Here is a 26,846-nt window from a genome sequence, read left to right as displayed (position 1 = left end):
CTCCAGGGCCAAGACATCCCTGGGGACTCATTTAAACCTGGTGGATTCAGTACAGGCAGGTCCAGTCCCCTCCTTCCAGACTGAGCAAAGTGTCCCTGTGTAAGCCCAAGGTTCCAAACAGCCAGCTCATGCACTAAGGACAGGTCCTGGTCCCACTGCCTGGGTGCCTCCCAAACAGATCAAGCTATTCAATGGTCTCACTTATCCAGAGGGCCTGATCCAGCTGAGGGCTCCACAGCCTTTGGTTCATAATTCATGTGCTTCCATTCGTTTGGCTAGCAAATGATTTGTTTTTTGTTTTTTTTTAAAGTCAGGGACTCAGAAGAAAAGGGAGGCCGCCTAGAGCCAGAGGCTCGGCTTCTGGAAGAGTATTTCCCCAGCAAGCTGGACTTCGCTGGGCTCAACCCCCCTCAGCAACTCCTCCCCCCTCATACGAGTTTCAGAGGGCAGCGTTTCTTTTTCTTTTTTCTTTTAAGGTTTTTCATGACAAGGTTTCTCTGTATGACTGGAACTGCCTGTGTGGACCAGGCTGGCCTCGAACTCAGAGATCCGCCTGTCTCTGCCTCCCGATTAAAGGAGGGCGCCACCATCCGGCCAGTGGGCTTATTTTTTAAGATTTTTTAAAAAAATTTATTTTTATTAACGGGTGTGTACTGTGTCAGGTGTGAGGCCGGAAGAGGTTGTTGTATCCCCTGGGGCTAGAGTTACAGGGTGCGGGAACCGAACTCTAGTCCTCCGGAAGAGCTCAAGTGCGGGGCCATTGCTCCTGCCTGTTCCACCCTTTCTTGAGACAGGGTCCGTATAGCCCAGAGTGGCCATGAACTTGCTCTGTAGCTGAGGATCGCTTTGGAATATGGGCCTTCCTGCCTCCCGAGTGCAGGGCTGGGAGCTCGGAGCCAGCCAGGTCAGGGATCTGCGGACTGTTTCCCTGCGGTGCCCATCCCGCCCTGCTGGAGACCGAATGCAAAGCCTTGTGCATGCCAGGCCATCTGCGCTGCCCATCTACACGTCGGCCAAGGCCGGACTATTCATCCCGGCACCTCTGAGAGGGGCGCGCCGGGTGCGCAGGGGACGTCGGCTCTCCACGAGGGAATCGAGGGCGTGAACTCAGGACGCCGCCCTTGGCAGCACGCGCCTTTACGCACCGAGCCGTTTCTGCCGGCTTGGGACCACGTTTATTTGGTGAACTTGGCACCTGTACCCAGATCCTTTATGGAGGCCACACTGTAAAGATAATAAGGGTTGCGTGGGTGCAGCGGGCGCGAAGCATGTTTTAGGAGCTGAACTATTGGGCAAAGGCCCTGGGGCGGGCTGCGCCTGCTACACTTACGCACGCCCTGGTTGGGGTAGTAGAGGAACGGTTCTCGGAAGTGTCGCCCAACCGGGCCCTCCCTCCCCCACACCCCGCAGTGCGGAAATCACGGCCAGCTCGGACTCCGCACCACTGAGCTCTATCCTTCGCAGATGGGTAAACCGAGGCTCACGGGCTGTGAGGGCGGCGGAGACTCCTTCTCAGTGCGGGCGGGAACGCACACCACAGATCCGAGTGGGCGGGCGGCAAGGGAGCGCAGAAAACCACACGGGCGGGGACGGGAAGCAGAGGCGAGGCGGGCGGGACTGAGAGTGACGCGCCGGCTGCGAAGAAGAATCGAGGTTTGGCTCGGGCGGGGACGACAAGCGAGTGGAGCGCAGGGACTGCGCGGCGCGGGCGGGCGGGCGAGAGAGGCCTTTGTGTCCTCCTCCCGCGCTCGGTGGTGGCACTCGGGTCCCCATGGGCCCGCTTCCCCCCGGCGCCCGGGCGTCCCGCAGCCCCTGACCTGCCCTGTCCTCGCCATGGCCGAGGCGGCCTCGGGCGCCGGGGGCACGGCCCTGGAGGGGGAGCGGGGGAAGAGGCCCCCGCCCGAGGGCGAGCCTGCGGCGCCTGCGTCTGGAGTCCTGGGTACGTGAACTGCGGGTGGCACCCGACAGGGCGCGGGTGCGCCCCGGGGCTGCAGGGGACGCCGATCGGGGTCACACATCCAGAGCCGGGCCTGTGGGCCAGGGGCCGCTGCTCGTGTCGCCGCGGCCGCGGCTCAGCGCGCGGGGCTGGAGCAGTGCGTCTGCACTGGGGGGGTCCTGGGTGCGGGGACGTGGACACGCCCCTCTGACGGCCCCAGCTCGGCCGGAGTGAGCCCTGCCATTTGGGGACTCTCAGCACAGGGAAACAGGGTGATATGAACTCCCACGGTCCTGGGTTCGAATCCCACCTTGGTTAGGTGACCTTGAGCGCCTGGGTACACTCTCTGGGCCTCAATTTGGTGACCTGCAAAATGGGGTTAAGGATTTTACTCTGTTCGTGCGGCTGCTTTAAGGACTGCGCTGTCATACACAAGCGCTCAAGGTTGCTTGTGGGCACCCCACTGATTGTGGTTTGGGAGGCGGAGCTGGGCCTCAACCATGAGTGAGATTTCTAAGGCAGGACCTAGGGGAAGGGCCTGGCTGGTGCAGGGGATGTGGAGAGAGAACAAGCCCAGGCTGCGGGTGCCCGGCCCTGGAGAGCTTTGATGAGGGCCAAGCAGTCCCCGGAGAGGCCTGATCTCAGCCCGACCTACCGCGCTGCCCCATAGATAAACTGTTTGGGAAGAGGCTCCTGCAGGCTGGCCGCTACCTGGTGTCCCACAAGGCATGGATGAAGACGGTGCCCACCGAGGACTGTGACGTGCTCATGACCTTCCCAGGTATGCACACCTGCCTGCCCCGGGCCCAGATGCAGCCTCTGCCGCTTTGGCCGAAGTGTCCTCTCGAGGACAGACCCATTGGCCCCTGTGCCCCTTGGCAGACACCACTGATGACCACACGCTGCTGTGGCTGCTGAATCACATCCGAGTGGGCATCCCCGAGCTGATCGTGCAAGTTCGCCACCACCGCCACACGCGTGCCTATGCCTTCTTCGTCACAGCCACATATGAGAGGCGAGTCCCCTGCCTCCGCCTCCCTCTGGCTTTGTCACCTGGCTCCCTGCCCCGCTGAGGGCCAACTGTGCCAACCATTCGCCTGTCCCGAGATGTGGCTCTTGAACCGTCCTTAGCTTGGGGATGGTGAGCCGGGGTCCCACGGCGAACCCTCTATGCCCTGTCCTGCCCACAGCCTGCTGCGAGGGGCCGACGAGCTGGGTCTGCGCAAGGCAGTGAAGGCCGAGTTTGGCGGGGGCACCCGCAGCTTCTCCTGCGAAGAGGACTTCATCTACGAGAACGTGGAGAGCGAGTTGCGCTTCTTTACCTCGCAGGTGACCGCCCTGCGCCCATGTCTCTGTGCCCACCGCCCCGCGTGCCAAGCTCACACCTGTCTCCCCACAGGAGCGGCAGAGCATCATCCGCTTCTGGTTGCAGAACCTACGTGCCAAGCAGGGGGAGGCGCTGCACAACGTGCGCTTCTTGGAGGACCAGCCAATCAGTGAGCAGGGCGAGCCCGCCATCTAATTACCTGCGGGGAGCTGGGCGTGTCTGTTAGGAGAAATTGTCGGAGGGCGGAGCTTACAGGCAAAACTAATCAGAGGCTAGGAACGAGCTGGGCAGCCAATGAACCCAATGGGCGCGGCCTCCGCCGGGCACCTGGTGCCAGGACGGGAGAGGCGGTCCAGGTGAGGCTTTTCCGTAGGTCCCTGAGAAGGCGAGGGCAGGACCGCGGACAGCGCCCACGTGCTAGGCGGTGAGGCCCATTGGGAAACCAGTTTTCTACACCAGCCTGTCATTCTTTAGACAATCAGGGCCAGAAATGGGGGTTAAATTCTAAAAATGCACCCGATGGGCACGGTGGGGACATGCCTGTGCTCTTCCAGCCCTTGGGAGGCTGAGGCAGAGAGCCTGTTAGTTCAAGATCAGCCTGGACTACATAGTGAGACTCTTGAAACTCTCTTAGTTCCCGGCCATCCTCTATCCTCCCAAATCCATCTCCCCAGTGCGTGGGCCACCACACCCGCCTTATGCCATGCTGGGGATGGAACCCAGGCTTCTGTGTATGCTAAGCAAGCACTACCGATCACACCACATTTCCAGCCTCCTATGGGCTTCAGAACAGGCAAAAGGCTGTGACGTTGGTTGCAGTCAAGGTGGGCTGCCGGGCTGGTCACATGGTGCAGGGGCAGAGGTCATTTCCACTTCTCCTCCAGTCCCGGAGCTGGCTGCCCGAGGCATCATACAGCAGGTGTTTCCGGTCCACGAGCAGCGCATTCTGAATCGTCTCATGAAGTCCTGGGTGCAGGCCGTGTGTGAAAACCAGCCTTTAGGTGTGGCTCAGTGGCTGAGGAGTGGGCTGGGGTCCCAGGTGACACTTGGAGGTGACCCGGACTCTCTTGTCCCCTGGCAGATGACATCTGTGACTACTTTGGGGTGAAGATCGCCATGTATTTTGCCTGGCTGGGCTTCTACACGTCGGCAATGGTTTACCCTGCTGTCTTTGGCTCTGTTCTGTATACATTCACTGAGGCAGATCAGGTACTGGGCCAGGACGGGGGTGGCCTAGCTTCCTCCAAAAGCTGCCTGTGCCATTGACTTGGCTCTCCTCTGGCACCCGCAGACAAGCCGGGATGTCTCCTGTGTTGTCTTCGCTCTCTTCAACGTGATCTGGTCAACACTGTTCTTGGAGGAGTGGAAACGGAGGGGGGCAGAGCTGGCTTACAAGTGGGGGACACTAGACTCACCTGGGGAAGCTGTGGAGGAGCCACGACCCCAGTTCAGGGTCAGTCTGAGCTGAGGCTCAACATTCAGACAAGGTTGTAAAGGGCACTGGTGCGTGTGTGCTGGGGTGACGTCAGAGAAAGTGTGTGCACCTTGAAGGCGGTGGATCTGAGGTTTGAGAAGGGTGCACCGAGGAGTGTCTCTTGGGAGAGAAAAGGCTTGGCTGAGGAACACTGAGCTCCTAGGCTCAGGAGGTGGCCCCTGGGCACATACACTACCCTTTCTGCTGTCTGCCAGGGCATCCGTCGCATCAGCCCCATCACTCAGGCTGAGGAGTTCTACTACCCGCCCTGGAAGCGATTGCTCTTCCAGCTGCTCGTCAGCCTGCCTCTGTGCCTGGCCTGTCTAGTCTGCGTCTTTGTACTGATGCTGGGCTGCTTCCAGCTGCAGGTGAGCCCACAGCCCCCGCCCTTCCCCTAGCCTCTGCCCACCGAGCTCCAGGCCTGGCTTCACCAGGCGGAGCCCCCGGCCTTGTCCTGTCTCTTTTAGGAGCTGGTCCTGAGTGTCAAGGGTCTGCCCCGCCTGGTTCGATTTCTGCCCAAGGTCATGCTGGCCCTGCTGGTCAGCGTGAGCGCCGAGGGCTACAAGAAGTTAGCTGTGTGGCTCAACGACATGGGTATGTGCGGCCAGGGGAGGTCCTCACCTTCCCGGGGACCCCCACAGCCCTCGGGAGGAGCAGGGTGGCACCTCACTCACCTCCTCGGCCCCTAGAGAACTACCGGCTAGAGAGCGCTTACGAGAGGCACCTGATCATCAAAGTCGTCTTGGTGAGTGAACGCGCATGTCCACAGAGGCCAGGAGGGTGGGAGAGAGGGTTGGGGGACCCGGAAGGCGGGGCTGCAGGATGACCCCGGCCGCCTGCCTCCCAGTTCCAGTTCGTCAACTCCTACCTGAGCCTGTTCTACATCGGCTTCTACCTCAAAGACATGGACCGCCTGAAAGAGGTGAGGGCCTGCCCTCCGCCCGGGGCAGCACCCCGGCCCCCGGGGACGGACCCGTGTAAGGGGTCCGGGGCTCTCCAGCCCCTCCCCCGCCCCTCCATCCTTCTCTCCTTTTTGTCCGTCTGTCCGTGTGTCCTCTCTCTGCCCGTCGTTCCCCTCTCCCATCTGTCCGTCCGCCTGTCCCGTTGGTCCCTCCACAGCTCCTGCTACTCCTGTCCCTGACCCAGAGCCTCGAGCGGCAGCTGCGGGCGGCGCTGCGCCCGCTCTTGGCCCTGCGGCTGCGCCTGCTCCTCCTGTCCCTCCGGGGTTTCCTGCTCGCGGCCCGGGCCAAAGTACGGGCAGGTGGCGAGCCTCCCACGGTGTGGGCAGTGTGGCTGTGCTGCGGGTGGGGCAGGGCGAGCATAGGGTGCATGCGCAAAAGGGTCTCCGGTGCAGGCCGAGGAAGGCCCACCCAGGCGCCCAGGGCCCGAGGCAGTGCCTGGGCGGGGTGGAGAGAGATGCGCTGAGGTTCCTGGCCAGCCTGCAAGTTGTCTGCGTCGTGGGCTGCGCAACCGCGTGTGGCAGTTGCACTGGGGCTGAGCTGCAGCCTCACGTCCAAGGTTGTCGAGGGTGCTGCAGGAGCCGCCTGGAAGGGCGTGCGCGGCTTCCAGGGTGTGACCCTGCGGTGCCCGGCCCCGCCCGCCCCACGCGGCCTCTTTCCGCCCGCAGATGCTGGCCACTCTGCTCATCACCCGGCAGCTGCTGCAGAACGTGCGCGAAGTGCTGCAGCCGCACCTGTACCGCAGGCTGGGCAGCGGGGAGCTGGGTCTGCGCGCCATCGGGGAGCTGGCTCGGGCCCTGCTAGGCCTGCTGAACCCCTTGCGCCCGGACCCCCGACGGCACCTGGAGGCCCAGGCTGATGAGGGAGGAGCGGGGAGCCACAGGTGTCTGGGCGGAGGCTGCGGGGCGCCGGAGGAAGAGGAAGAGACGGTGGTGGAGAGGAGGCCCGCAGGGGAAGGCGGAGAGGTCCCGGACGGGACTCGGGGTGGCAAGGAGGAGGAGGACGAGGACGAGGAGGACGACGAGGACGAGGACGACGAGGACGAGGGCGAGGAAGGCGGCCTCCTGGACTGCGGGCTGCGCCTTAAGAAGGTCAGCTTTGCCGAGCGGGGCGCAGGGCGGCGCAGGCCGGGCCCGGGCCCCGACGGCCTCCTGGAGGAGGGGAGCCCCACCATGGTGGAGAAAGGGCTGGAGCCTGGCGTGTTTACGCTGGCCGAGGAAGACGATGAGCCGGAGGGACGTCCCGGCAGCCCTGGGCCAGAGCCCCCGACGGTCTTACTCCGTCGCGCGGGCGGTGAGGGTCGCGACCAGGGTCCCGATGGAGGTCGAGACCCGGAGACTGGCTCCGGCGACACGGCTGGGAGACAGAAGAGGCACAACAGGTCCTCCTGGATCGACCCTCCAGAGGAGGAGCATTCGCCGCAGCTCACGCAGGCAGAGCTGGAGAGCTGCATGAAGAAGTATGAGGTGAGGGCGGAGCCACCGCCAGGTTGGGAGTTGGAGGAGAGGCTGGGCAAAGGAAACTCACAGGAGAACAAAATAGGGCTGTGTTGATGTTTTAGTTGGTAGAGTGCTTGTCTAGCATGCGCGGAGCACTGCGCTCCATCCCCAGCACTACAGAAACCCGGCATGGTGAAGCATGCTGGTCTTGCCAGCACCAGGGAGATGAGAAGGTCAAGGTCAGCATCTGATTTATAGTAAGTTCTGGTCAAGCCTGGGCTAAGGAGATACTCTCTTTAAAAAAAAAAAAAAAAAGAAAAACAGGAGGCGGGGCAGTGGTGGCACATGGTTTTAATCCCAGCACTCGGGGAGGCAGAGGCAGAAGAATCTCTGAGTTCGAGGCCAGCCTGGTTTACAGAGCGAGTTCCAGGACAGCCAGGGCTACACAGAGAAACCAATAAATAAACAGGACTGGAGCGATGGCTCAGTGGGTCTGAGTGCTGATCCTCAGATTCCTGAGCCCACATCAGCCACTTACAAAAGCTGCTAACTCTACCTCCGAGGGATCCAACCAGCTTCTAGTCTCTGGGCACACGCAGACACACAGGGATTCACACATAAATAAATAAAATACAATTTATAAATACATGTATATGAATAGAAAGAAAAGACAAAGAAAGTCTAGTGAGATGGCTAAGTTGGTAAAGGCACTTGCCACAAAGCCTCGAAGACCTCAGTTCAAACCACAGGTTCCCCTCGGTGGCAGGAGAGAACAGATTCCCAGCAGTTGTGTTCTGATGTCAACATGTGTGCCCTCAACCCCACTCAAGAAGACAGGTGGACAGTGCCTGAGGAAGGGTATCTACAGTTAACCGCTGGCTTCCACACAAGCTCACACAGGCACCTGAGCAAACTATTCAGAGAAAAAAAGCCTCCCCACCCTTCTCACTGCCAAAAAAAAGGGGACATGGACAGGAGTGCACTGTTGTTGTTGCAGTCAGGAGTGCACTGTTGTTACAGTCAGGAGTGCACTGCTGTTGTTACAGTCAGGAGTGCACTGTTGTTGTTACAGTCAGGAGTGCACTGTTGTTGTTACAGTCAGGAGTGCACTGTTGTTACAGTCAGGAGTGCACTGTTGTTACAGTCAGGAGTGCACTGTTGTTACAGTCAGGAGTGCACTGTTGTTACAGTCAGGAGTGCACTGTTGTTACAGTCAGGAGTGTACTGCTGTTGTTACAGTCAGGAGTGCACTGTTGTTGTTACAGTCAGGAGTGCACTGTTGTTGTTACAGTCAGGAGTGCACTGTTGTTGTTACAGTCAGGAGTGCACTGTTGTTACAGTCAGGAGTGCACTGTTGTTACAGTCAGGAGTGCACTGTTGTTACAGTCAGGAGTGCACTGTTGTTACAGTCAGGAGTGTACTGTTGTTACAGTCAGGAGTGCACTGTTGTTGTTACAGTCAGGAGTGCACTGTTGTTGTTACAGTCAGGAGTGCACTGTTGTTACAGTCAGGAGTGCACTGTTGTTGTTACAGTCAGGAGTGCACTGTTGTTGTTACAGTCAGGAGTGCACTGTTGTTACAGTCAGGAGTGCACTGTTGTTACAGTCAGGAGTGCACTGTTGTTACAGTCAGGAGTGCACTGTTGTTGTTACAGTCAGGAGTGCACTGTTGTTGTTACAGTCAGGAGTGCACTGTTGTTACAGTCAGGAGTGCACTGTTGTTACAGTCAGGAGTGTACTGTTGTTGTTACAGTCAGGAGTGCACTGTTGTTGTTACAGTCAGGAGTGCACTGTTGTTACAGTCAGGAGTGCACTGTTGTTACAGTCAGGAGTGCACTGTTGTTGTTACAGTCAGGAGTGCACTGTTGTTGTTACAGTCAGGAGTGCACTGTTGTTGTTACAGTCAGGAGTGCACTGTTGTTACAGTCAGGAGTGCACTGTTGTTGTTACAGTCAGGAGTGCACTGTTGTTGTTACAGTCAGGAGTGCACTGTTGTTACAGTCAGGAGTGCACTGTTGTTACAGTCAGGAGTGCACTGTTGTTGTTACAGTCAGGAGTGCACTGTTGTTGTTACAGTCGGGAGTGCACTGTTGTTACAGTCAGGAGTGCACTGTTGTTACAGTCAGGAGTGCACTGTTGTTGTTACAGTCAGGAGTGCACTGTTGTTGTTACAGTCAGGAGTGCACTGTTGTTGTTACAGTCGGGAGTGCACTGTTGTTACAGTCAGGAGTGAACTGTTGTTGTTACAGTCAGGAGTGCACTGTTGTTACAGTCAGGAGTGAACTGTTGTTGTTACAGTCAGGAGTGCACTGTTGTTGTTACAGTCAGGAGTGCACTGTTGTTACAGTCAGGAGTGCACTGTTGTTGTTACAGTCAGGAGTGCACTGTTGTTGTTACAGTCAGGAGTGCACTGTTGTTACAGTCAGGAGTGCACTGTTGTTACAGTCAGGAGTGCACTGCTGTTGTTACAGTCAGGAGTGCACTGTTGTTACAGTCAGGAGTGCACTGTTGTTGTTACAGTCAGGAGTGCACTGTTGTTACAGTCAGGAGTGCACTGTTGTTACGGTCAGGAGTGCACTGTTGTTACAGTCAGGAGTGCACTGTTGTTACAGTCAGGAGTGCACTGTTGTTACAGTCAGGAGTGCACTGTTGTTACAGTCAGGAGTGCACTGTTGTTACAGTCAGGAGTGCACTGCTGTTGTTACAGTCAGGAGTGCACTGTTGTTGTTACAGTCAGGAGTGCACTGCTGTTGTTACAGTCAGGAGTGCACTGTTGTTGTTACAGTCAGGAGTGCACTGTTGTTGTTACAGTCAGGAGTGCACTGTTGTTACAGTCAGGAGTGCACTGCTGTTGTTACAGTCAGGAGTGCACTGCTGTTGTTACAGTCAGGAGTGCACTGCTGTTGTTACAGTCAGGAGTGCACTGTTGTTGTTACAGTCAGGAGTGCACTGCTGTTGTTACAGTCAGGAGTGCACTGTTGTTACAGTCAGGAGTGCACTGTTGTTGTTACAGTCAGGAGTGCACTGTTGTTACAGTCAGGAGTGCACTGTTGTTGTTACAGTCAGGAGTGCACTGTTGTTGTTACAGTCAGGAGTGCACTGTTGTTGTTACAGTCAGGAGTGCACTGTTGTTATAGTCAGGAGTGCACTGTTGTTGTTACAGTCAGGAGTGCACTGTTGTTGTTACAGTCAGGAGTGCACTGTTGTTGTTACAGTCAGGAGTGCACTGTTGTTGTTACAGTCAGGAGTGCACTGTTGTTATAGTCAGGAGTGCACTGTTGTTGTTACAGTCAGGAGTGCACTGTTGTTGTTACAGTCAGGAGTGCACTGTTGTTACAGTCAGGAGTGCACTGTTGTTGTTACAGTCTGGAGTGCACTGTTGTTACAGTCAGGAGTGTACTGTTGTTGTTACAGTCAGGAGTGCACTGTTGTTGTTACAGTCAGGAGTGTACTGTTGTTGTTACAGTCAGGAGTGCACTGTTGTTACAGTCTGGAGTGCACTGTTGTTACAGTCAGGAGTGTACTGTTGTTGTTACAGTCAGGAGTGCACTGTTGTTACAGTCAGGAGTGTACTGTTGTTGTTACAGTCAGGAGTGCACTGTTGTTGTTACAGTCAGGAGTGTACTGTTGTTGTTATAGTCAGGAGTGCACTGCTGTTGTTACAGTCAGGAGTGCACTGCTGTTGTTACAGTCAGGAGTGCACTGTTGTTACAGTCAGGAGTGCACTGTTGTTGTTACAGTCAGGAGTGCACTGTTGTTGTTACAGTCAGGAGTGCACTGTTGTTGTTACAGTCAGGAGTGCACTGTTGTTACAGTCAGGAGTGTACTGTTGTTGTTATAGTCAGGAGTGCACTGCTGTTGTTACAGTCAGGAGTGAACTGTTGTTGTTACAGTCAGGAGTGCACTGTTGTTACAGTCAGGAGTGCACTGTTGTTGTTACAGTCAGGAGTGCACTGTTGTTGTTACAGTCAGGAGTGCACTGTTGTTACAGTCAGGAGTGTACTGTTGTTGTTATAGTCAGGAGTGCACTGTTGTTGTTACAGTCAGGAGTGCACTGTTGTTGTTACAGTCGGGAGTGCACTGTTGTTGGTTGTTTTTACTCTTTGGTGTTTTGGGGGGCCTGTCACCAAGCTCCCAAATAAGTCACACACAGAGCCTTAATTCTTAATTATAAATGCCTGGCCTTAGCTTGGCTTGTTTCTAGCCAGCTTTTCTTAAATTACAACTGTCTACATTTTGCCTCTGGGATTTTGCTTTTCTCTATTTCTGTATATCTTTTCTTTCCTTCTTATTAGGTGTCTGGCTGTGTGGCTGGCTCCTTCTTTTCTCACTCCTTCCTTTTCTTGTTCCTTGATCTCCTTTCTGCCAGATTTTTCCTTCTGTTTATTCTCTCTGCCTGCCAGCCCCGCCTATCCTTTCTCCTGCCTTGCTATTGGCTGTTCAGCTCTTTATTAGACCATTGGGTGTTTTAGACAAGCACAGTAACACAACCTCATAGAGTTAAAACAAATGCAACATAAAAGAATACAACACATCTTTGCATCATTAAACAAATGCTCCACAGCATAAACAGATGTAACACATCTTAAAATAATATTCCACAACAGTGGATGTGAAGGTGGAGGCAGGCTTGAAAGTGGAGGTGTCAGGGTGAATGTGGGACCACGGGTGAGGTGAGTGCAAGAGCTCAGCTGGTCACTCGTGGCCCTTGGACTTGTGCAGGCAGAATCTGAGATGGGGAGGGAGCCTGCGCCTAGTGGCATGAGTTGAGGGGTCAGTGCAATCCTGATGGGAGCCCCTGTCCTCAGGACACGTTCCAGGACTACCAGGAGATGTTTGTGCAGTTTGGCTATGTGGTACTCTTCTCCTCTGCCTTCCCACTGGCTGCCCTGTGCGCCCTAGTCAACAACCTGATTGAGATCCGAAGCGATGCCTTCAAGCTATGCACCGGCCTACAGCGGCCCTTCGGACAGCGTGTGGAGAGCATTGGCCAGTGGCAGGTGGGCCGGTCAGGGAGGCCCAGTGGGGTTGGCAGTCCCTGGCTGGACCTTCCTCTGAGCCTCTTGTCTCCTCTGCAGAAGGTCATGGAGGCGATGGGTGTGCTGGCCATCGTGGTGAACTGCTACCTCATTGGCCAGTGTGGCCAGCTGCAGCGCCTCTTCCCCTGGCTGAGCCCAGAGGCGGCCATCGTGTCTGTGGTGGTGCTAGAGGTGTGGCTGGGCTCGGGGTGGGAGCTGGGTGGAGAGGCCAGGCACCCCTGAGCCTGCAGCCCCCTTTTCTGTCCCCTACAGCACTTGGCTTTGCTAGTCAAGTACCTCATCCATGCGGCCATCCCTGACATCCCGGGCTGGGTGGCTGAGGAGATGGCCAAACTGGAGTACCAGCGACGGGAAGCCTTCAAGGTACAGGGCTGGGGTCTGGCCAGTGCCGTTTCAGGAGGGAGTACACTCCAGGCTGAGTCCCTAGTGAACATGCACAGGCTGCAGACTGGGTAGCCCAGCTCCCCACCCTAAGGCTCTACATCCAAAGATTCCACCAACTTGGATGAAAGTACCCAGTATTTGTAGGGTGTGAGGGACAGCACCTCGGAGTGGAGGCAGTTGGATCAGGAGTTCAAGGCCAGCCTGGGTTTCATGCTGTGCTCTCTTAAAAAACAAAGCAGAATTTGATGTGTACTGAATATGTACAGGCTGCTACATTTTCCTTGTTTTGAGACTTAGCCCATCCTGGCCTCAGATCTGGAATGCCTGTGTCAGCCTTCTGAGAATAGGCATGTACTGCCATACCTGTTTTTTTCTTTTTAAATTCTTTATGTATTCCATTAATGGGTCCTGTTGTGCAGCCCAGGCTTGGGGCTCCATCCCCAGCCTCTCAGTTAGCTGGGACCACAGATATGGAGCACAGTGACCCCTCAGAACAACTGTTCACACAGTATTCCCAGTGACTCACCCAGAGACTTTCTTTTTTAGATTTATTTTCTTTATCTGCACGTGTATGTGCACCATGTGCATGAAGTGCCCTTGGAGACCAGCAAAGGGCGTCACACCCACTGGAACTGGAGTTACAGAGGGTTGTGAGCTGCATCGAGGGTGCTGGGGACTAAACTGGGCTTCTCTGTCAGAGCAGCCAGTACTCTTTACCGCTGAACTGTCTCTCCAGCCCCCTTTAGGGACATTTGAAGTCTACAAGAAGGGGTGAGCAGATAGAAAGCAGGGTGCCACTGTAGAAGGGGGCAGAACATCCGTTGTACAAACTTGGGGATCCTAGAGCCCATCCCTTGTGGGTACCTCCTGCTCACAGTAGCGGGTGTTGTCTAGATTCTTGACGGCACAAGCTCCAAGCTCTCAAGAATGCTCATTCTTCAGATTGCAAGTCCGCCTCTTCCAAACTCCTCTGCAAACTGCATGAAAGGCTAAAGAGCTGCACCTTCTAGGGAAGACTAAGAAATGTTCCACCCAGGAGCCAGGGTCCTAGGCTGTCACTCTATCTGAGCCACGCCCCAGCCCCTCACTGGGGATGCTAGGCGGGGCTCCACCCTGACCACGCCCCCAGCCCCTCACTGGGATTCTAGGCGGGGCTCCACCCTGACCACGCCCCCAGCCCTTCACTGGGGTTCTAGGCGGGGCTCCACCCTGACCACGCCCCCAGCCCCTCACTGGGGATTCTAGGCGGGGCTCCACCCTGACCACGCCCCCAGCCCCTCACTGGGGATTCTAGGCGGGGCTCCACCCTGACCACGCCCCCAGCCCCTCACTGGGGATTCTAGGCGGGGCTCCACCCTGACCACGCCCCCAGCCCCTCACTGGGGTTCTAGGCGGGGCTCCACCCTGACCACGCCCCCAGCCCCTCCCTGGGATTCTAGGCGGGGCTCCACCCTGACCACGCCCCCAGCCCCTCACTGGGGTTCTAGGCTAGGGCCCTACTGCTGATCCCCATCAGTTCCAAACAGAATTTTAATTAGTTTATATGGACGGGCCCCGAGTGGTGGCTCATACCTATGATCCCAGCCCCGGGAAGTTGAGGCTGGACGATTCTGAATTCTAAATTCCAGCTACACAATGAAACCTTGTCTCAAAAGCACACCCGGAAAGGGAAAGGGGAAGACGCAATTTCTTGGAGAAAGCCTGAGCGGGAGGTCTGCCCCGCCCCCGCTCTCTGAGCGGCGGACCTCTCCTCGGGCACCGGGTGGCCGGGTCGGGGCGCTCAGGCCGTGTCTCCCCGCAGCGGCACGAGCGGCAGGCGCAGCAGCACTTCCAGCAACAGCAGCGGCGGCGGCGGGAGGAGGAGGAGCGGCAGCGGCACGCCGAGCAGCAGGCGCGGCGGGAGCGCGACGCGGGCGGCCGCGAGGAGGCGCGCGCGGAGGCCCCGGGTCCCGACCCCGCGGCGGAGCGCGGCGCGGCCAAGGCCAAGGGCGGCGAGCGGCCCCGGAGGCCCGGAGCGCTGCTGCCGCCCGGCCCGGTGCTGCGGCTCAAGCAGATCATCCCGCTGCAGGCCCGGCCGCCCGCGCCCGCCGGGTGCGCGCCCCCGCCGCGCTCGCCCGCGGACACGCGCCTGCCCGCCTTCCTCAGCCTGCGCTTCCCCAAGGCGCCCGAGCGCGGCCCGTCCCCGCCGCGGCCCGGGAAGCTGTTCGCCTTCACGGCGCGCGAGTCTGCGGCCAACGGGGTCCCCGGGGGAGGCGCGCGCGCGCACCGGAGCGCCGGGGACGAGCCTGCGGCCGCCGAGCCGGAACCTCGGCCCGAGGACGCAGGTCACAGGCCTTAACCGGGGCGCGCGTCGCGAGGGCCGTGGGCACCGTGGGGCCCCGCGAACCGCGCTCTCCCTCCGCAGGGCTCGCCTCGCCGCCCGCCGGCTGCTGGCGCTGGGACGCGCCCTGGGGCTGCGGCGACCGCGCGGCCCGCGTCCCCGGCCCCGCGGAAGCCCCCGCGCGGCCCGCGCAGCCCGCCTGCTGGCCCGCAGCCCGCCACTAGCCCCGCCACGCCCCTGCCGTTCCCCCGACCAGGATGGGGCCGCGAGCGGAGCCCCACAGTACAGAAAAGTACACAGGATGGGCGGTTATTTATTTGTTTTTAATTTATTTTGTCATATTTTTGTAAAACGGCAGAAATGCAATAAAGTCTATTTCAACAGTGCTCGAGGTCAGAGCGGTGGAGGGACTTGGGGCCGTAGCTGGTGGCTGAGCACCCTGGTTCTCCCGGGACGAGGCCTCTGGAGGGCCCAGGGAACCCCTCAGCGTGGGTCCAGATGCACGTCCATGGCACCCATCGCCCCAGGTGGGTCAGGGATGGAGCACTCGTGGGGTGCCCAGGGCAGAGGTCACCCTGGCCAGCCTGCAGGAACGGGGAGCCCCCGGGCGGCGCTCCCGAGGATGCACAGCAAAGGCAGTGTCTGGGAAGGCAGCTTGGACCAAGGCCTGAGGGTGGCAGAACCCCCGTGTATGAAGGTGGATGCTAGCTAGCTACCCGAGGCGGGGCACACAAGGGTTAACGGGGATGGCTGCCGGTGCCCCGTCACTGGGTGAGGCTAAAGTACTACTTCAGAACAGGGCTGCAGCCGGGTAACTACCCTGGGGAACATGGACACCTTTGGCCTTGACCACAAGCAGGGTCCAGCCTGTGTGCAGGAACCCCTCAACCCCATACCTGCAGCGTGTACCATGCCACATCTGAGGGTGCACAGCCACGCCGGTCCAGGCAGTTCCCTACCCCCAGGGCAGTGTGGCCACCTCAGCTCACCAGTGCTCCCCGGATTAATGCTACCAGTTCTAGCCTGGCTGGTGAGCCTCCCACATGATGTCCAGTGCCCTGTGGCACTGTCCTGGGCTCTGTCTCCCAAAGGAATGTGACCCCAAGGACCCCTGGGCAGGGAGGTGTGGCAGCCCCATGCCAGCCACTCAGGTCTCAGTGGCTCCAGCCGAGGTGTGTGGACCAAAGACGCCGGGTGGGGTAGGAAAGATCCTTTTATTGGGGTGGACGCGGAGCACGGGCTAGTCCATGATAAAATGACTCAAGAGAAAGATCCAGAAAGGCCAGCTCTCTCCTGCCCTGGCATAGGCTCAGAGTGAGGCCCGGGCACGGGAAGGACCCGGGAGAACCCGGGGACCGAGACCCGGCCGGCCTGAGGATGGGAAGGAGCGTGAAGGCCGCTCGGTGTTGGGAAACCAGGCCGCCCTGGGCTCTGGACCCGGACATGGTCTCTGGCGGGTGGCCGGGTGGAGGACACCACTGTGCTTTAAAATAGCGTCTACCGACACCTCACGGCTAGGCCTGATGTCCCTTTAACCAATGCTTGACACGAGTTACAGCATAAATAAAAACTCAAGGAAAATAAATACATGGGTCCTATGAGGTTGGAGGTTGGAGGGCGCGGGCTGGGTGTGGGAGGCGGGCTGCGCTTACAACGCGGGCGGGAGCGGACAGAGCAGACAGACGCGGGGCGCTGCGTGGGGTCTAGGTGTCCTCGGGCATGTCGGGGCTGTCAGTCCTGGCCACCTTGCGAGGTGGCGCTGAGCTCTCGCCCTCCGCCTCTACCTGCTCTTGGTCTCTCTTCTTGGCGGCATTCTGGAGGGGGGGGGGGGGGGGAGGGGAGGGGAGGGGAGGGGAGAGGCCGGAGTGAGGACAGCCAACAGCATGGCCCTTTCTCCCTCCTTGTGGGTTTTTTTTTTGAGACAGGGTCTCTACATAGCTCTGGCTGTTCTGAAACTATGTAAGGCAGGCTGGCCTCAAACCCAAAAGATCCTCGTGTCTCTGCCTCCCCACCACGCTCAGCCATGACCCTTCTCAAAGGACTAGAGGAGCCATCAGCCACATGGGGACACCCTGCAAGGTACTTTTTACTTCGAATCTAAACTGGCTGAGGTAGCACAGGCCTGTAGCCTATCACTTGGGAGTCAGATGCAGGAGGATCACTGTTAGTACGAGGCCACCCTGGGCTCACAATGAGACCTGTCTCAAACCCACAATGCCGGGGTGATAGGCATGGACCATGCGAGGTGAAGTTTTGTCATGCATACATACGTTTCACCATTACAGTAAAAGGCCAAAAACAGGAGACCTGGCCCGACGACTGGGGGCTAGCTGTGCAGTGAGGAATGCCCGGGTTCACCCTGTCTCCCGAGCACTAGGACCCCAGAGCATGCCCACCCGATACTCCTCCCCGTACCGGGCACCTGAGGAACCCCTTCACTGCCCCACTCAAGCACCCCAGCCCTGCCGAGAACCTTGCCTTTTTGTCCCATTGCTGGTGCAGGTACCGCAGGAGGATGTTGGTCTTTTCTGTCACAATGACTGAGAAGCAAAAAGAGAGCATGAGAAAGATGGGGGTGCTGTGACCTCCACTCGGCCTCCAGGCCAGCCCCCTTCTTCTGGGGCTCAGAGTCAGCACCCCTTATCAGAAGTATGAGAAACTGCTGCTTCCCTTCTGAGCACACAGCTTAAGTCACACCCTCAGGCACTGCTGCCCTGCGGGCCACCCTGGGAAATCCATCCTTCCTCAGGTTCCTGGGCTAGGACCTCCCCGGCAGCCTGCTTTGGAGCACAGCTGGGTTTTGTCCTGATTTTGGTGCCAAGGATGGAGCCCAGGCTCCGGGACACAGGCCAGCGCCCTGCTGTGGAGCCTCCCGTCTGCCCCCTTCTGTATTCTCCCAGGGCTCATCTGAGACAACACAATGCTGGGAGACACCAGAGGAAACACAAACATGAAGCTACAGTGAGGTCTGGGTGCTAGGGATGAACTCACGGCCTTGTTCATGCCAGGGAACTGCATTACTCCTGAGTCTTGCTCCTTTCCAGGACAGATTCAGTTTTGTTTTATTTTGTTTTTTGTTTTTTTTTTAAGGCAGGGTTTCTCTGTGTAGCTTTGCGCCTGTCCTGGAACTCACTCTGTAGCCCAGGCTGGCCTCGAACTCACGAAGACCCTCCTGCCTCTGCCTCCTGAGTGCTGGGATTAAAGGCGTGCGCCACCACCGCCTGAATTAGATTAATTTTATTTTTAAGAATTTATTTTTATTAGTGTGTGTGTGTGTGTGTGTGTGTGTGTGTGTGTGTTTATGCATGTGTCCCAGGAAGCCACAAGAGGGCATGGGATCTCTAGGTGCGTCCTGCTGTGACTAGGGCCTGGGCTCAGATCCCCTGCAGCCGTAGGCAATGCGAACCCCAAGATTCCGCACAGCCTCTTGCGTGTTTCTCATCTGTGCTCAGTGGGTGCACACACCGGTCAGAGAACAATTGTGGGGGTCGGTTCTCTTCGCCTACCATGTGGTTTCTGGGGACCAGAACCTTTACCCACCGAGCCAACTTGTGGACTTCAGAGTTCTTGGTTTGTTGATTTTTTACGACAGGGTCTTACTATGTAACTGGCTGACCTGGATCTCGCTCTGTAGCCCAGGCTGGCCTCAAACTCCCAGAAATCCAGCTGCCTCTGCCTCCCAAGTGCTTGGATTAGAGGTGTGCGCCACCACATCTGGCTTCTAGATTCTTTCTTGACAGTTAAAGCACCAGGCTCTTGTTCTCCTAGGCCACAGCCCGTGGCCTGGCCATCACTGCCCACAGGCCCAGTCTGGTCACATTCATCCATAGCCACAGTCCTTGACTTGTGGTCTTTCTGGGCATGTGTATGTGTGGGTGCCTTGGCCAGGGATCAACTGTGGCACTGGCCCTGACCCGCCTGTTGGGGCGGACTCCAGTTACAGACCCCTGCGGAGGCCCTGGCTCTCAGGCGGGCTCCAGGGTCAGGTTTACACTTCTCCTCCTCCTGTCCAGAGCGCTGGTTCACAATGGAGCCCAGGGCTCTACTTCCCAGCTCAGTCCCAGCTTCTAGTCTTGATATGCAGATAGCAGGAGTCACCCAACCTGGCCTGCAGAGAGGGCAGGTCAGCCTGGGCCGCCCAAGCCCTCCAGACACAGAGAGACAAGACAGGTCTGCTCGCAAAGCCGAGCAGGCTGCCTTCCTAAGATCAACCTTGCCCTCCACAGGCCCTTCCTAGCTGCCGTGGAGGCCCTTCCTAGCTGCCGTGGAGGCCAGAGCGCTGTAGATACTCACTTTGTTCTGACGGGTACTCTCGGGTCGGCAGGTACACTGAGGGACGGCGGTTCTGTGAACGGGGAGCGGCGGGTTAGCTGGTAACCCTCACCCTCAGGACAGCGACGCCACCCCCAGCCCCACACTCACCGAGGCCTTGCACACGGAGTCCGCGTGGAACCTGCTGAAGTTGCTCTTGTTGTAGACCGGCAAGCCTTTCAGAAAGTCTGCCTGGAGACAGGGCGGGTGTGAGGCCTCCGGTGCAGCCCGAGAGCACACCTGGGCTGCCACCCGCCCTGTGCTCCGGTGCCACAGAGAGGCAAGGGGCCCTCCTGGGGTCTCACATGACCTGTGGCCAGACCAGAGGGAACCTGGGGCTGCCTGCTTGTTAAATTACTCTTCTACACGTATTCACTGTGTATGTGTGCTTGTGCGGGAGGGGATGAGTCCACTATGTGCCCCTCCTTCCTCCAAGTGGTCCCACCACCACGCTCGGCCAGCTCCAGCCTGCAGCGGTTTAAGCATACCTCCCCTGGGTACAGCGTGCACACCCGCCATCTCAACGTCCAGGAGGCGAACACAGGAGGATGCCTGGGCCACAAAGTGGGACCCTATCTCACAACAACAACCATCAAAGCAATCCCAGCACAGAGGCAGGTGGATTTCTGAGTTCAAGGCCAGCCTGGTCTATATAGTGAGGTCCAGGGCTATACAGAGGAAACCCTGTCTCGAAAGATCAAAAACAAACAAACAAACAAAAGCAATAATCAGAAGATGGGCTCAGTGGTGCATGCCCACCATCCCAGCATTCAGGTGGGGGTGGGACAGGGGCTGGATGGCCTGTTAGTTTGAGGGATGCCTGGCCTGGGAGCCTATCCCACAACACACACTGAGGGAGCTGGCTGCTGGGGCAGGTAACCGTGTCTTGAGGTCGCCTAGCTCAGAGAGGCAGCCAGGATGTTTGTTCATTCTCCAAATGTCACTCAGGCTGAGGAGGGGTAGTGGGTGTGATCCCTGGGAGATGTCACTGTGTGTGCCCCTGAACAGATGGCCACAGGTCCATGTTACTGCTTCCCTGTAACATCCCTAAGGCTCGGGTCTGGACCCCTGGGTGACCTTCCAGTGGAGCAGAGGTGCCAGAGTCAGTGGCCATTCTCCCTCCCCCTGCCCCTGCCGGCCTGGAATGTCCGTGCTCCTGCTCTGGGGCCAGCTCAATGTCCCAAGAGCTGTGCCTGACCAACCCAGGGTGCGGGCTCCAGTGCTCCCCTCCCAAGTCCCCCAGAGTTCCCTGGACAGACCACTGCTACACACTGGGGTGGGGGTGGGGTGCTCCAAAGCAGAACCGAGGTGTTTGAGGCCATTAGTCCAGAGGGCTCTATGTGTGGCTTGGTGGCAGAGGCCAGGCTAGTCTGGGCTCAGGGGAGCTTCCCTGGGGCAGCCGTGCAGAAGGGAGCCTGTCATGCTCATGTCCCCACAACTGTCACCCTGGCACCCGGGAGGTCCACAGGGACATCCTGTCTCATCTCCCTGGCTTGTCACACTGAGTGCCACAACTTTCTCCACCTGGGACATTTCCCACGATCTCAAACTGCTTGCCTGAGCTGTCCCCATACCACAGAGCCTGTCTGGAGCATACCTCATGCTTCCCCAAGGCCTCAGGCTGGGCCAAGGCAGAGCTCGGAGAAGACCCCACAACCCCACACCAAATCCAGGCCTAGCTAGCTGCATCCCCCCCATGCAGTGCACTGCCATCTCCAAGTATAGCTCAGAGCAGCAGCTAAGACACACAGGGCAAAAACAGGGGACAGAAGTCCCTCAAGGTAGGGCACTTCTAAAAGAAAACACAGGACCTCCTCAGGTCAGCTGGCAAACAAGGCCTCAAGACACAGGGGTCATCTCTCTCACGGCCTTCAGGGTCAAGGGAAGCTATGCTCCAGGAGGCCTCATGCTTTGGTGGAGGCGAAGCTGGTGCAAAGGTCCTGGGACAGCAAGAACTTGGGAGCCAGAGGAAGTGAAAACAAGCCCAGTGTGCCTTGCTGAGGGAAGGGCTGAACAGGTGGGGATGAGGTCACAAAGAAGGCCATTGCCCCCCTGAATGGAAGCCAGGAAGAGATTCACCACAGGGAGCCCCAAGGATGCTTTGTAAGCTAGAAAGTGTACAAAATGTCTTTGAAAAACCTGATTCTAGGTGAATTAAAGGTGGCCAAAGAGCCTGAGATGGGACAGGGTATGGAGGAGGCTGGAATGGGCTTCTGGGAGGTGGCAGGAGATTCCTGGTGTGGAGAATGAGGTTGTAGAGGTGAAGGGGGACCACACAGCCACGTCTCCCCACTTCCAGGAACTCTTCTGTGTGACTCATTACCTATTCTCCAGGGTGTGGGCTGGCATCTGGGGTCCGGACTCACCCCTGCCCAACCCTGAGGTGTGGCCATCCCACGAGGCCCACGACCCCTGAGAAGTTTCAGGGGTCACCTGTCTGGAAGCCTGGGGGGACGGCGAGAGGAGGATGTGGGCGGGCCCTGTGCTAGCCCCCGCCGAGGCCCCGTCCTAAGGGGTGGGCACCCTCACATTTTGCAAACAGTGAGACAAAGCTGCTCCCTCTTTAAGGACGAGTGGGGGCTCGAGGCGGAGGGACGGGACCTGGGAGACGGCCTGGCGCGATGTCGCACTTCCTTCGGTGACAAAGCCCTGCACGACACGGGGACAAGCCCCCTCGGAGCCATGCTACCCAGACCCGCCCCTCAAACGCCCGGAACCCGAGGAGCCGCGCCGAGGAACAGCCCGGAGCGGGGGGCTCGAGGGACCCCACCCCACCCCAAGTGATTTCCGGGGGGAGGGGGACGACGAGAGACAGGCGCGACCCGGAAATGAAAGAGTTGTCAAGGCCTGGAAGCCTACCTAGGGTCAGGGGTCGCAGAAAGAGCCGGGGTGGGGTCGACGGGCGGCCCGGGGAGGGGTCGGGGGAGGGGCCGGAGGTCATAGGTCAGCGCGAGGGGCGGGACCGGGACTAAGGGAGGGGGTCGAGAGAAGGGTCTCGGGGACACAGTGGAGAGACCCCGCGACGCCATGCGGGGCGAAAAGGCAGGCCGCACGGCCGCGCTCACCATCGTCCGCGTCCTCCGCCGCCCCGGCCGCCACCGCCGCCGCAGCCTCCTTCCCAGTCGCGGCCGCACAGCCACTTCCAGCCGCCGCGCAGCTCACGCCGATGGCGACAGCGCCGCGCGTCATTGGCCCGTGCGGTGGCCCCGCCCTTCGCGGTCCGCGCCCGGCGCGCTCCTATTGGCCAGCCCATACTCACGCACGTTGCCATTGGCCTTCACTCCGCCTTCGCCTCGAGTTAGGTTGAAGGAGCAAACCCCGCCCGGGACTTGAGATGCCAGGGACTCGCGATCCGGAAGTGGGCGGGGTCTGCGTGCGAAGTCCCCTGGGAGTTGTAGTTTACAGCTCGCTCGTGGTCGCACAGGCCTCTCGTACTGGGTCTGGCTCCGCTTTTTCTAAGATGTCCCTGGAGGGCCTCGCTGTAACGAGGCCACCGAACTCCCGGCCACATCCGCCGGATCTCAACCTACAGATTTTCAATTATTTGTTTTTTGAGGTCACGCCATGATCTCATAATACAGGCTGACTTTGAACATGCAGCAATCCTGTCTCAGCTCCCCAGATTCCTGGGAAGGCAGGTGTGAAGTTCTTGTTGCTTTAGGTAGAGCTAACATGGATTTAAGAAAGTGTAAAAAGCCGGGCAGTTTGAAAGACAGGTGGTGGCGACGCACGACTTTAATCTCATATTCTCTTGGATGCCCTGTTAATGACAGAACTTTTGATTAAAAAAACTTTTAATAGGGGAGCTGTCTGGCCAGCCTAATTTCATGTATGTCTTGAGACAAGGTTTCTCCGTGTAGCCCTGGCTGTCCTGGAACTCCTGCAGTAGACCAGGCTGGCCTCAAACTCACAGAGATCCGCCTGCCTCCGCCTCCCAGTGCTGTGATTAAACGTGTACTCTGCTCCCACCAGCTGGCTTTCAAACTTCAATTTTCATATATGGTCTCTAAAGCAGCTACTAAATTTGAAATGACAGCTCACTATATTCAAAACCAAAACCGAAACCGAACCCCCTCCCCCAAAAAAAACAACCCTTGTGCTTTTGTGGTGTGTGTGTGTGTGTGTGTGTGTGTGTGTGTGTGTGTGTGTGTGTGTATGTGTGTACACACACACAGGCAAGGCTTGGCACTGTGTGTCTTCATGACTCTCCAGCTTACTTATTGATCTGCTTATTAATTTTATTATAACTGTGCATGATAAATGTGTGGACAGCAGAGGACAACTCTGAGGAGCAGGTTTACTTTGTCCACCTTCACATGGGTTCTAGAATCAACTCAGGTCCTAGGCTTGACCAGCAAGCACTTTACCTGCTGAGCTATCTCACTGGCCCTCCTTTATCATGTAGCCCAGGCTGGCCCTACCTTGCTATGTAAGCTGAGGATAATCTTGATCTGATCCTGCTGCCTCTGAAAGGCTGGAACTGCAGGTGTGCACCCCCAGGATTTATGGGGTACTTGGGAGGGAACTTGGGGCCTCTCCATGCATGCAACCATCTACTAACTAAGCTACAGCCCGTCTTCCATTCACAGTTTGTGATGGCGTCTCTCACTGAACCGGGAGCTGGACCCAGGGTCTGCCTGCCTCTGACTCCCTAGTGCAGGGATCACAGACGTGTCTAGCCTTTTGTGGGTACAGGGACCTAAACTCAGCTTGCCCCGAAAATACTTTACTCACTGAACCTGTACTGTATAGTTTGTCAACTTGACACAAGCTAGAATCCTCATAGAGTAGGGATCCTCAACTGAGAAAACCCTTCCATAAAATGGGGCTGTGAAGCATGGACAGGGTTTCTCTGTGTAGTTTTGGAGCCTGTCCTGGAACTCCCTCTGTAGACCAGGCTGGCCTTGAACTCAAAGATCTGCCTGCCTCTGCCTCCTGAGTGCTGGGATTAAAGGTGTGTGCCACCACCACCCAGCTAGATAATTTCTTAATTAGTGATTGAAGAGGGCCCTGCCCATTGTGGGTGGTGCCATCCCTGGACGGGTGGTCCTGGGTTCTATAATAAAGCAGGCTGAGCAAGCCAGTAAGCAGCACCCCTCCATGGTCTCTGCATCTCCTCGAGGACCCTGCCTGACATTCTTCAGCTATGGACTGTGAGCTGTGATGGGATTGCTTTTGGTAGAAACCAAACTAAGTCACAAGTAAAATGCATACACAAAATAAAAAATATGTAAATCTAAATTTAAAAAAATGTGAGAGTGGGTGGTCTTGAACTCCTCACCCTCTTGCCACCAGCCCCCTCAACATGCTTGCTGGGACAGATGTGCAGCATCAGATCTAGCTCAGTCTGGCTCCAACACCGAGGTTTTAGTTCTACCTCAGGGGTCCAAATTCCGGCTTCTTCCATCTATGTGGGTACTCACCCCCAACCAATCCCTCCTGCAGACTCAGCCCCTTCCTCCAGGAAGTCTTCTCTGATGGCTCTATTGTCAGAGCCAGGCCAGAGTGTATCCGCTTTCAGATCTGATTCCCGTGTGTCCCAACTGCCCGGCTCTAAATCCACATTACCCACCAGACAGAGTCCCTTCATGACAAGCCGGGGGCTGGTGACACGCTCAGCACGTAAAGGCGTTTGCGGAGTGCACACAGTAAAAGGACAATCGCTGGCTACAAGTCCGGACATCAGGCCAAAGAGAAGCCAGCACTTGGCGTGGGGACAGGGATCCTCCGGGCCAAGGCCTTGCCCACCTCACAGCGGAGGCCCCAGATCCCTGACCCCGAACAGAACTGTAAGGACACACGCAGCGCGCCTAGAAACGTGCATGTTTATTAGCGAGCCGGTAATACTTCCGAGTGGCTGGAATCGCCGCGGGTGGCGCGATGTTTCAAGGAGCCGGGCTGGCAAAGACGCCTTCAGACACCGCCGAGACACGGAGGAGGGAGGCGGCGCCACCGCTGTGGACGGGGGACGCGGGGACCCCGGGACTCTGCAAGTTCTGAATTCTTCAGACTCCAAAAGCCTACGGAGGGACGGGCGCCCGACGCCGACCTCAGTGGCTCAGGGACTTGCGGCCCTTCAGCATGCGGCGGAGGATGACCTGCACGCCGGCCGGGGTGCTCAGCCGGCGGATCCAGCCGTGCTTGTGCTTGCGCTTGATGTTGCTGGGCTGGTACTCGTTCCCGCGCGTGCGGCCGCGGGCCTGCTGCAGGGAGGGGAAGCCCCAGGCGTCCAGGAGCCCCATCCAGACCCTGGGTTGGAGCCACCTGTGGGACCAGAGAAACGAGGAGAATGAACGCTGTGTGACCTCAGCGCGCGCTCAACCTCTCTGAACCTCAACTGCGTCGTAACGTGCAGGGTAAACAAAACACCTTGGCTGCAAAAGGCGCTGCATAGTGCGCGTGGTAGTCGAGGGGCCACCCTTGTTCCCAGACCTGGAGCAAGGTACCCCCTGAGCACTCACCTGTCACCCAACTGGGCCACCGATCTGCAGGCGGGGGACCCATAACTCCGGACTAGGAAAGCCATGTCTAGCGGCGGGTCACTGTGTTCCTGCCGCCGCCAGTTCCTAGACCATCGGCTCCGCGACAATGCCTTCTGGGAAATGTAGTTCCATGTGTTGCCGCGAGGCACTCCGGGAGCTGTAGTTCCACGCCTGCGCATGATGCTAAACTAGAGGCGTTGTCCTCAGTGTAGTTCTCCGAAATGACCAGCAGGCGGCGAGCGATTGCCGGCTCCTCAATCTGCGCGTGCGTACGGCATTTTGTCGAGGTCTTCTGGGAGTTGTAGTTCTTCGCCTTCGCCATTGGTAGAGGGCGCTCCAGGGTGGCGGTGACGCCGCTGGCTTCAGTCGGGGGAATTGTCTGCTGGCCTTTTCAGTCGCCCTCACTGGGGACAGACAGCTGGCACGCAGCCGGCTGGCAGCTTCTCCGCGACCGCAGCCAAGGCTTCTCCTCTTGGCGCGCAGCCCGGATGCCCTTTAGTCCTAGCTCTTCGCAATCTGGAAAACTCGTGCATTGTGAATATGCCCTGGCTAGTTTAATCCCTCAGGCTGGCCTAGAGGAATTTTCTTCCCGCAGCTCAGATCTGGACTCCTGCTCACACACCCTCCGTGGCTCCCCATTGCTCTAAGATGCCCAGCCTGCCATCAGTCACGCGAAGCATTGTACACGAGCATCTCTGAAGTTGCCACTATGTTCCGGTCCCTACCCACCCTCTAAAACGGCCACTTGTGCCTAAAAACAATCGGGGGGGACATATGGCATACCGTGTGTAGAAGGGACGATGGCGAGTGTCTGGGCTGCACCTTGAGCCCCAAACCTGTGAGGAAGGAGGGTCAGCCTGGGCTACCTGCCTTCCCTTTCTCTGGCTCCCTAGCTCCAACACTTCTGTTTCATTCCCAGGACTCGGACGGACACAGCTTCTTGTTCTAATGCCAGCTCTGACCTTTTTGACTCTCAGTTTCTTGATCTGAAAGTGCAGAGATTTGGGAGTCTGTTTGCAGAACGGAAAGGTGAGCAGAGAGGGGGCACACGGCCCCGCGGGAGGCGGAAGCTGGATGAGGAGACCCTGTCCTGGACAGCGTGTCCTCCCCGACCCCCCACGCCACTCGCTGCCCCCGGGTGGCAAGCCCTTCTCATCCCTGGTGCGGCGGGCCCAT

At 57.9% G+C, this 26,846-nt stretch overlaps 3 protein-coding genes across 7 annotated transcripts; 1 reads left to right on the top strand and 2 right to left on the bottom strand.

The window, feature by feature from the left end:
* Positions 1-1,617: 1,617 nt before the first annotated feature.
* Positions 1,618-15,260, top strand: Ano8 (anoctamin 8). Of its 3 annotated transcripts, XM_036175958.1 has the most exons (19): positions 1,618-1,939; positions 2,607-2,717; positions 2,819-2,951; positions 3,127-3,265; positions 3,336-3,432; positions 4,148-4,264; positions 4,345-4,472; positions 4,555-4,716; positions 4,953-5,105; positions 5,205-5,331; positions 5,427-5,482; positions 5,585-5,659; positions 5,857-5,988; positions 6,365-7,162; positions 11,943-12,134; positions 12,213-12,344; positions 12,426-12,536; positions 14,359-14,881; positions 14,962-15,172. In XM_036175958.1, exons 1-19 carry the CDS (start codon positions 1,834-1,836, stop codon positions 15,099-15,101), a joined length of 3,432 nt encoding a protein of 1,143 aa, XP_036031851.1. In that variant the 5' UTR covers positions 1,618-1,833; the 3' UTR covers positions 15,102-15,172. The 3 variants fall into 3 exon arrangements, with proteins under 3 accessions (XP_036031851.1, XP_036031852.1, XP_036031853.1); XM_036175959.1 differs by lacking the exon at positions 5,857-5,988 and having other exon boundaries at positions 1,619-1,939; XM_036175960.1 differs by lacking the exon at positions 5,857-5,988 and having other exon boundaries at positions 1,619-1,939; positions 14,359-15,260.
* On the bottom strand, positions 15,182-22,392 carry Dda1 (DET1 and DDB1 associated 1). 3 transcript variants are annotated; one of them, XM_036175962.1, is made up of 5 exons: positions 22,254-22,392; positions 19,300-19,376; positions 19,171-19,222; positions 17,356-17,417; positions 15,182-16,691 (listed from the first exon to the last, which is right to left on the bottom strand). In XM_036175962.1, the coding sequence occupies exons 1-5, from the start codon at positions 22,375-22,377 to the stop codon at positions 16,581-16,583; spliced, it is 426 nt and encodes a 141-aa protein (XP_036031855.1). In that variant the 5' UTR covers positions 22,378-22,392; the 3' UTR covers positions 15,182-16,580. The 3 variants fall into 3 exon arrangements, with proteins under 3 accessions (XP_036031855.1, XP_036031857.1, XP_036031856.1); XM_036175964.1 differs by having other exon boundaries at positions 19,300-19,380; positions 22,254-22,310; XM_036175963.1 differs by lacking the exon at positions 22,254-22,392 and adding an exon at positions 19,677-19,832.
* Positions 22,393-24,995: 2,603 nt separating this feature from the next.
* Positions 24,996-26,766, bottom strand: Mrpl34 (mitochondrial ribosomal protein L34). The gene is made up of 2 exons (XM_036175965.1): positions 25,650-26,766; positions 24,996-25,452 (listed from the first exon to the last, which is right to left on the bottom strand). The coding sequence occupies exons 1-2, from the start codon at positions 25,847-25,849 to the stop codon at positions 25,239-25,241; spliced, it is 414 nt and encodes a 137-aa protein (XP_036031858.1). The 5' UTR covers positions 25,850-26,766; the 3' UTR covers positions 24,996-25,238.
* Between the last annotated feature and the right edge of the window lie 80 nt (positions 26,767-26,846).

This window comes from Onychomys torridus, unplaced genomic scaffold, assembly GCF_903995425.1.
Source record: "Onychomys torridus unplaced genomic scaffold, mOncTor1.1, whole genome shotgun sequence".
In the NCBI taxonomy this organism is placed as follows: Eukaryota; Metazoa; Chordata; class Mammalia; order Rodentia; family Cricetidae; genus Onychomys; species Onychomys torridus.
The sequence above is the reverse complement of the archived record's forward strand: the minus strand, read 5'-3'. Positions and strand labels throughout refer to the sequence as shown.